Genomic DNA, 9,871 nt, shown 5'->3' on the forward strand with positions numbered 1-9,871 from the left:
GGGTTAGGTTAATGGTTGGACTCGATGATCTTAAAGGTCTTTTCCAACCAAAGCGATTCTATGATTCTATGATTTTCAGGCTCCTTCAATCTCATTTCCAAAACATCCAAATCCTCTGGCTTTGCCCAGCTGTCCTGTTGAGCCTTACAATTTTGTTTACTTGCTTAAAGCTCTTGACACTTACTCATCAACTAGCCGAGGTCTAGCAGTTCAACTTCTAGGAAAAGAAAACAAAACCTCAAGCTCACAGCAACGGGAATGAAAGCAGCTGCTAGCGCAGCCACATGGCTTGCTTCATTTCAAGTCATGCTGGAAGGCACAGCTCAAGAAGCAGAGCTCAGGTATTCGACTGCCTCGGTGTCATTGCTGACAGCCACAACAGCACTGCGGTGTCAGATGCTCAGCAGCATCTCTCCTTCCACCTACACCTCCCCCAGCTGTCAGCCAATAATCAGAACACTGAAGGCATTTGAAAGGAAAATGCCACGTGAATATGAACTTATTCAGACCTGGATGAAAGGCGACTGGTGGGAAATTCATCCTACCTACACACAGCCTACATGCCCATGCAGGCAGATGAGCTTCAGTCTTGATGAGGGAGCCTGAACTTAAAACGTGTCTGCTTTTTCCAAGGGTATCTGCTGCTCTAATAGGAGATGTTACCTTTCTTACCTTTCCCAACTAAGCTCAATTCTGGTTTTAGAGCATCCACTCTCCAATCTGTCAAAGGAACAGTGGAGAAAAGTGAAAAGAGCAAATGCATGAGGAAGTCATGGGAATATTTAGGTGAAACAGTAAAATGACACCAAGTTCCACAGGTAGCACGAGGCCAGATTTTCCAGGCACACGTCTGCTACCCCACGTAGTCTGTACATCTTTGGACACTTTTTGCACATGCCTCAGGTTTGCATGCAAAGTTCCAAACTGCACAAAAATTGTCATACTTCTCCCAAGACACCAGCTGGCTAGGTGTCATCTCCTTTCTCACCTGCAAGTTACAGGCATACTTCCACCATGTGGCCAGCCATCCTGCTGTAGATGCCATACACCCAATCTTCAGGTGCAGGCTCCTCCTATGTCCACTCTGGTCTGAGCACACCCAGTCACAGCTGGGAGCCACACAAGCAGTTCAAGGGCCAACTACAGCCTCGGCTGGAGCTCTTCTGCAAATAAATCCTATTTTGCACCATCTCCCCAGCATTAGAAAATGCTGCATTTACCCAGCAATGTTTGCAGTTTTTTAATAAGCAAGACTGGGAAATTGCAGATCCAGCCACATCCTTCTAAAAGCAGTGGTCGATGTGCCTGGTAAAACACCAGGATATACTTGCTGGCTACTTCTCTCCATTTTATTAACTTTTTACATGAAGTACTATTTTATAATCATGCAGATTAAAAGCACTTTACTGTAGGGTGTATTCCGTAATGAATGCTGGAGATATGACCTATTTGGAAGTGAATCACATTACAAATTCACATAAGTCAATTTTCAGGATCTCTCTCATGCATGCTAAGCAGAAATGAAAGAAAATGCAGACAAGTTCAAGACAAAAACCAAACATTTGTAATACCAGAAAATATGACTCTTTGGAGCAATAAATGTGTGTCAAGGAAGAACAACAGTTCAAGGAATCAAGCTTGGTTTCCACTGTTTGTAAGAAGCTATATTTTAGAACATGTTAAAGAAGTAGATGCTATTACGTCTGGTCTGTGCATAGCAATCATAAGCAAAACAGCATGTGATTTCCCAGGGAAGCAAAATAATTTTAGAGTCATAGTGTACTGGGCTTGAGATTGGATTATGCATTTTTTCCTTAATCATCTCAATTCCTTAAAGAAATCACTTATACAGAAGTGAAAGGTTTCTAGAGTGGAATTGACATCTTTAAAAACAGAACTGTGGATGTTCTTTTCAAGCAGGATCCTAAATGGCATGAATATTATATATATATATTTGTATTTTAACCTCACTACAGCTTTCAGACTTACTTAAACAACATAAAATCTGTTTTCCTAAGTCACCAGGTTCCAAAGTTTAAAGTATTCAGGCACCGAGAGATGCAGACAGGCAATTAGTAGAATTTTCAAAAGCACTTCAAAATCATGGTTCAAACTTGTTTTGTCTTTTCCTTCCCCTCCCCCATGGAGTGGCTCTTCCAGGGCCTTGCTACTTCAATGGCTGGGAATCCTCCCTCATTTCCAGCTTAGTTAATGGCTACACCACAGTTAATGGCTACTTTATCTCCACTTTTTTCTTGGGCCAAAGTGTTTTTGTTCTTTTTCCTTGCCTGTTGTTTTCCACCCCCTGAGCTGTCCTGGCCTTTATGTGGCTCTGCATGTCCACAACTGCTGTCTTCTCCTTTGCTGAGCTCCCATTCCCCAGCAGTTCCCGCGGCCCCATCCACACCAGGTCTAGCCAAATTCATCCCTCCTGCACACCGAGAGCCTGAACAATATCGTGAGGAGAAATCAGGAGCCCCAGACTGGTGCTTTATCAAAAGCTGCTATTAATGATAGGAAACCCCACAGAAAATGGGCTTCGCACCAGCCCTGCCTCCCTGCAAACGAACCGCCACGAACCAACCCAGGTTACCTGAAGGGGTAGGCAAAGGCTATGTCAATGTTGAGGTCACTCTCGGACTTGTTTGCACAGTCCACACTGAGGCGCAGTCCTCCAGAGTACCCACCGCATGTTGCAAATGCAAAGATTGCAAAAAGCTGTCAAAAACAAACAACATTTTTATTTTATTTCATTTCAGCAACCACCACAAGCAGATCCATGCAGCCGCTCTCGCTGCAGCACCAGCCCCCTTGGGTCAGGTTATCCATCACTCCGTGCACTCAAGGCATTGCCATACATTACTCCTGCGTCCTTCCCGAAAGCCGATATAAAGAACCACAAAATGTGAAGCTCTGTTGCCACGCATAGACAGAAATGTCACCATTTGTCTGTGCCAGGCATCTCAGCCCTCCCCGCCTGTCTTGAACCCCATCTGGAATTCACAACCCAGGCAGCTATTTAAATCATCCAAGTGACAGGCAAGCTTGGACAGGAGAAGGATGAATATTGACTGAGCATAATAAGTCAGTCTTAACCCAGATAAAACCACGGCAGAAGTATTTGTAAGGAGCAACCAGGAGTAGCAACAGTAGACCAAGACGGTTCATGTGGCCACCATCCCATTACATGGAAAACATGGAATTGTGCTGCTCCTCCTCCATTTAACACATGGCTTGGAAAAAACACAATTTTTTGATTATTTTTCTTAAATTGCTACCATAACCCAAGATGGATACAGAGGTGCAGCAAACTGACATTCAGCAAAACAGAAAAAAATCAAGACGCAGGATAAGCTTGGGCAAAGCGGACCACAACAAAGAGCTTGGGTGGCTCTGATGCAAACTTGTATCGCATCTTAATCTTCCAGGAGAAGGAGGGAGTACACAGGCCAGACACACGCCAGCATTTATATTTATATCAAGGGTTCAAACGTAGGCTTCCTTGGAAGACCCTGAGCAGACATGGGGACAGCTTATTTATGTAGTGGTAATTTAAATTAAAGGACAGCCTAGATTTTGTTGATTGTAGTGCTATAGATCTGCAGTAACTCCATCAGCTTTAACAGAGGTACTCTGAGATCTACAGTGGGGCAGATATGGGAAATGACAAGTAAACCCCTGATGCCAGCCACATTAAATAAGCTAAAAGCCAGCAACATAGAGGAAACACAGTGCACACGTCTGCAAAAGAAAATGTGTGCTTGGACACTGAAGAAATGCACAGCAAGCAAATGTAATGGCAAAATAAAGGACTGAATAATTCAGTAAACGCAATATGGAAATATAATAAACAGAATAAAATAGACCTATCCTTGCTGCACAAGGTTCTGCACAAAACACCGTTAATCTGAGTTCTTCCAATTCACAGGGTGAGCAAGGCCAGGTGTCTCAGCAGCCTCCTTGGGCTTCAGCTTTTCCCCAGACATTGCTGGGTTACAGGGGCAACTCCTGAGCACTGGGGTAGGCAGAGCAAGGGGATGTGCTGAGCACGACGGAGCACAGAGAATAACAGGGGAACAATGCCAGTTCCCATCCTGCTGCTCACTGCCAATGTGACCAGGGCGTATCACCGAGAACAGATTTGCAAAGGTATTCAGGTGCCCAGTGAAAAGGAAAGTTGATAAAAAACTTTGATTGAATCAATTCTTCATGCTGAGCTCGCTGAAAAAAAGGAAAGCTGAGCTTCACTGTGAATTGACTTGTTAAATATGTGCCACAAAATAAATGTTTCTACTATAACTTGAACAGTGTTTCTTCATCCTAAATGAGACACTTCCTCTGTAACTACAAGAAGTTTCCACCCTGAACACAGCACAGCACTGAAAATCAGCATTAATCATCTCAGTTTAATTTGTGAGGCAATGTCAGAAAACAATGTATTAAGGAGAAGAGTACAGATTAGTGCTGACCTGCTTTCTGGCCTAATTAATGGAGTTACAAATGCAAGTGTTTTACAGATACATAGGGAGGCACACAGACTTATGCAGTGATATGTAAAGAGAGAACTGAAGGGCTGTGGTGTGACCTGCTGTAAAGGAAGAGCCATCACCTCTCAGCTACAGCTCTCAGGATGGGTCCAAGCAGAGGAAGGACATGCAATTGAAATGCATCTCCATTAACCAAGCAATGGAAATCAGCATAAATCTGTGCCACCATGTTTATTCACCAAGGCCATGGAGCCATGGCCAAAAACACAGCTCAGGCTATTCCTCCTCAGAAAGGATCTCCTCCAGAGTTCCTCTCCCCTATCAAAGCAATTGAGCACCTGAAGTCTCAGTCCCTCAGACAGTTCAGGTCTAGCCTTTACTCACTCTCTAGCTCCACATCCAGCTCTTAATCAGAGGCTTTTCAGATTCTTTCACTCATTCAGCAAACCCTTCAGCCTCCATCCTCTCCAGCCACAACCCACCAGGGCTGCCCACCAGCTCCCATCCTTACTCAGCTCACGCTCTGCTACAAGAACCCAGGCAGCACCCACAAGGCAGGTGGGAAAGGAGAAAGGACCCAGCTGGAGATTTTTATACCTAACTTCAGCAAGGCCTCAGCCAACCCATGCCTGGCTCTCTGCCATGGCTGGCTCAGATGCTGCTAACGGCTGGGATCGCCCAGCTAGTAACGCCCGGCCAGTCCCTGCAGCTGTGTGCCGAGGCCATACAGCGCCTTTTGGAAGCATATTTATGTTTTGCATTGCAGGAGAGCAGGGTGAGGGCTGTAGATCCCTGGTATTTCCCTGGGGTATCTTGGCCAAGCAGCAGGCCTAATTCTCCTCTCGCCCAAGCAACCTTCTCCTCCTACCTCTGCCTTTCCCCCTTTCTTTTTCCCCCACATTTTGCTGCTTTAAGTTGTCAGTGGAGCGCCTGGTGCATTAAGCCAAGATTTACTCGTTGGTTTTTGTGCACGCTGTAATTCTGTGGCAGTTGCAGGAAAGCTGTAAACACCACTCTATTTTTTTATAGCAGGGGTTGTGTAAAAGGCAGGTGTAAACCCCATAATGGGAGCTTTATGGGCCAGATTCAATAAAACCTCCATCTGTGAGATAATTTAATTGAATCTGGCCTCTCTGAAATTGAAAAGTTTATGGAGAAAGGGAAAGCGTTTCCCTATGTTCCTATTTACTCTTTGCCTATAAATCCACACAGCTCTAGTCCCAGCTGCAGTGTGCATGCATATCGCTTTCCCCCTTCATATCAGATAAATCTCCCCAGCACAGAGTTACCCCTGGTTATCACGTGGCTGCTGTCTCCCAGGGCTCAGCCCCGCCGGCCAGCGCTGCGCCTGCCTTCCCCCGAGGAGCAGCAGCCGGGAGAAACACGGTGCCCTTGGGGCAACAAATCTTGGCTGCCGTGGCCGTGCTGGGCTGCTCCTGCCTGCTGGCACAGGAGCAGGGCAAAGCCCAGCCATCCCCTGCGCACCCCATCCCTCCTGCGACAGCGATGCAAGGGGGAGGTCAGTGCCTTTGCTTCTGCCTGGACCCTTGAGAGGAATGGAAAATTCCTGTCCCCCGCCCAGATCCACGGTTAATGTGGGATAACACACCAAGCAAGCCTCATGCTTGTCTGATGTGCGCTATCTAAGCAGTTACCAACCCACCTGGTGAGGCTGTAGACCAAAGGGAGGGGGGGGAAGGGACATTATTTGTGCTCCCCGGCATGGACCGGAGCAATGCACATCTGCCATGCCTGGTCCAGCCTGGCTGGAAGATCACCCTTCTTCCACATGGTTTCAGACACATCTCTGATGGAGAAGCACACCTCTGAAGCTTGCAATGTCTTTCTGTATGGTGATTAATACCCCATCCCCTGCTCCTGTTATGGTGATATTCCCTCTATGACCTTGCAGCATTGGCCTGCGCTATTGGTATATTTTTGTAAAGAAGTTAGGTAAATCCCGTAGTCTAACTTAATCAACAGAAATTGTATTTATTAGGGTACTGTGCAATAATAAACAGCCTTCACTGTCAAGTCAGAATTAGCACCTTTTAAAGATCAGTTGTCTCCTTAGCACATTGAGAAAAAACAGCAATATCATTTCCAGCAGAGCACATGCTTCTCACACCAGCTCAGGGCAGACAAAGGTTCATCAGCTGATACACGGGATCAGCTGGAAGCCCTCCTTTTGCTGATGCCAGGCTTCAACGCGATGGCAATGGATCCTCTAATTCAGTATTCAGGAGCCGTTATTTACCCAGACTCCAGACTCAAGACTGGTCCCCTTGTTTCCCAGCCCAGCTATCCTCGGTGGCTGGGGGCTTGGGGCGTGCGATGCCCTGGGGGAGCTGAAGTCCCAGCTGTGCATTAGACAGTTGGCAGAGCCTCAGCACGCGACCCCGGACATCACTCATCCCGCTGTGGAAAGGAAAAATGGGATGATTTCCCATCGCTTCTCTGCGTTTGGCTTTCCGACAATTCCCCTCAATGCCTGCTGAGCGACAGGCTCGCTGTGCGCACCAGAAGAAGGCAGAACGGTTCCTGACAAGGCGAGTTAAAAGGCTTATGTAGAGCATGTTACAGCTAAAACATCCTGTTAGGAAGATAACACTGTCATTTAAAATTGATGGAACTTTTATATAAGCCACTTGCTTTTCCCGGGAGCACGTCTGCCCCGTACAGCAGCCTTTGGCAGCTCGCTGGCAGCCGAGATGGAGCTGGCTTGGGGATGCACCCCAAATTCCAGTGCCCCCCACCCTGGTTCAAAGGGAAGATCCCTGCTCTGCCTGAGGGCTCCTTGGCCACTCCTCCAGGGTGGTGAGATCTTAAAAAGAAGCCGTGTTGGTCTTGCCTGGAGCGGTGGTGGCCGAAGACAGGCTGCGAGGGCCACGCAGCTCACTACGTGGGCTGGTCTGCAACGCTTTCACTTGGGGCTGAGGGAGGAAAATGGTAATGAACCTGCTGGACACTTTCCCAGAGAGATCCACCCTGGCCCCCCACTCCTGCCTTACAACTGGAAAGCCGAGGGGAACCCCTGACACTTCTAAAGAGCAACCTGAAATACTTGAAACGCCTACCCTTTCATTAGTCATTTTACACCTTCAAAGTGTTTTACAAAGACCTATTTTTCTGGCATCATTTCTGGATGCAAGACTTCCCTTTCCCTGGATCGCTATAATAAAGAGGCTGCAAAACGTTTGCCAAATGTTGTATTGTTTTACACTTTCTGCCGCCCAGCATGGCCAACGGCACGCCTGAGAGCGGGGAGGGAGCGCGCCGCTCCGAGGGCCCCGGAGATGTCCCCCCCGCAGCCAGCATCGCTCGCCCCGCAGAGTGTCTCGTTAAACTGAGATTATTTATTTATAGAGCAGAACCAGTAATTGAACGTTATTATTAAGACTGTAAAGGGAAGGTTCAAAGGCACTAAATGACTGTACGGGAAAACATTTACTGCAGAGCTGATGGCCCAAAATATGTCACCAGTGAAGGATTAGGAAGCACTCTCTCCTCCAGGTCGCTGCCTGTTTCTTTTTTAAAATCTGGCATTTTTCCTGAACGGATCTGAGCTGCAGACTTCCTGGAATCACTTCTCCTACATACAAGCCTTTGTGCACTGGAGATTATCAGATTATTGACTTTGGGATTCCTAATTATATCAGCTTGACTGGTTGATGAATTGGAGGTGGATAGCATCGCAGCCGACGCAGTGCTGGGGGGGGAGGCGATGACTAGCAGGAGTCATTTTCCTCCAACAGCTATACAGGGAGAAAACTGAAATATATTATGCTCCTTCTGAGAAATAAACCCTACAGCAATTGTTCACTAATTGCTGGGATTTAATGTGCCCCCTTATAAACAGCAACATGGCAAAGAACAAGCCCATGCCTGCCCAGACCTGGTTTGCACAGAGGAGAAAGCCCAGGGATGAGGGAACATCTTGGAGTTTGGGGCTCCAGGAACCACATATGCCCCATCTGGGGAACGTTGTATGTCTGCCCAAATGACGACCCCAGCGGTGCCTTGGTTTTAGCACACTGCTGCAGGACCACTCGGGTGACTGTCCCACACCAGCAGGCACTGGCAGACCACGGGCACCTCCGGGATGTGGTGGGAGCAGGGAAAGGGCTTTTGGTGTCACCAAGCTGGAGATGGGGACATACAACCTGTCCGGATCTTGCACAAAGCACCTCATAGCTTTCACTTGGCTATCAGATGTAATATTTCCAACATCTTCTGAAAGGGGAATGGAAACGCAGCTACAGTTGTGTTGGAAGAAAATCTTTGCATCGACAATTTTGTGTGGCTTTACACCGGGCTAAGTGAACGAGGCCCTTCCATACGCCCGCTGTGTGGTGAGGACCCACCTGGAGGAGACCAACCCCCAGACCTCCCCACTTGACCGGCGTCTTTGCCAGGGCGTTTGCAGCAGCAAACTTCTCTTTTGGATTTTAGGGCACCCCGCAGAGAGCGGCCCTCGATGCCACCAGCTGGATGGAAAGACCTGACCCCACAGCAGGCAGGAACCCTGCAGCATCCCCTGTTTAAAGCACAGCATTTCATTTAATGCTTCGCATTTTTTAAATGAAAAAAAAATACTTAATTTGATTCTTAATGGAAAGATTTATGGAAATGAAATTGGGGTATTTTTAGTGTGTAAAGATCATGTTATAATAATTTGGTTCCACAATACTTTAATCCCAAGGAGACAATTTTCTCTCTTTTTCTTTGAAGAAAACCTTTATCTTTTTTATTCATCTTTCATTGATTATTCTAAAAATCCCATTTAGCTCCACCACATAATGGTATGGTAGTCTTTCCTCATTATATTTTAATAGAATAAAACCCAACTGTATATGAGAGGATTAGATAGCCATTCATCGAGGTAAAGAACATTGTTCCTCCAGATGGCCAGACAGAATCTATGTAATGCCTTTCCTATTTATCCAGTTCAAAATGTAATGCAAGCTGATGAGATGTATTTCATCCAGTATTTAATGGGTCAGCCATAAAGTTGAAAGCTAACGCTAAGGTTGGCAGCACGCATGGAAGAGTTAACAAGCAGAAATAAAGACATATTTAGAGCATCTCTTCTTGGACTCAGTGAAATGAAAAGTTGTCAGAGGACAAAGCTACTTACAGAAGTGGGGCAGAGATACTAAGCTCTTCCAGCCCCTCTAACAATTTGTCACAGGTTTGAGATAATTGAAGACATTTACAAGGACCTGAGGGTTTTTTTCTATTTATTGTATGAATTGCTTTCTGCACATGGACATTGACAGATGGGCAACGAGTCTTCCATGAAACAAAATACACCGATACTTGCTGCAGACGGATTTAGGAGTACCTGGGGTAATTACCGGGTAATTACTGCTTCATTTGGGACG

General features: G+C 46.5%; 1 protein-coding gene across 1 annotated transcript in view; it reads right to left on the bottom strand.

Annotated features, from left to right (window-relative positions):
• SYNPR (synaptoporin) overlaps positions 1 to 6,211 on the bottom strand; it is a 33,401-nt gene extending 27,190 nt beyond the window's left edge. The window contains 3 exon segments of the mRNA XM_035903799.1: positions 2,594 to 2,718; positions 6,027 to 6,079; positions 6,082 to 6,211. Of these exon segments, the coding sequence (XP_035759692.1) occupies positions 2,594 to 2,718; positions 6,027 to 6,079; positions 6,082 to 6,211 (308 nt within the window).
• Positions 6,212 to 9,871: the final 3,660 nt, after the last annotated feature.

Source organism: Egretta garzetta, unplaced genomic scaffold, assembly GCF_000687185.1.
Source record: "Egretta garzetta isolate BGI_Z169 unplaced genomic scaffold, ASM68718v1 scaffold91, whole genome shotgun sequence".
In the NCBI taxonomy this organism is placed as follows: domain Eukaryota; kingdom Metazoa; phylum Chordata; class Aves; order Pelecaniformes; family Ardeidae; genus Egretta; species Egretta garzetta.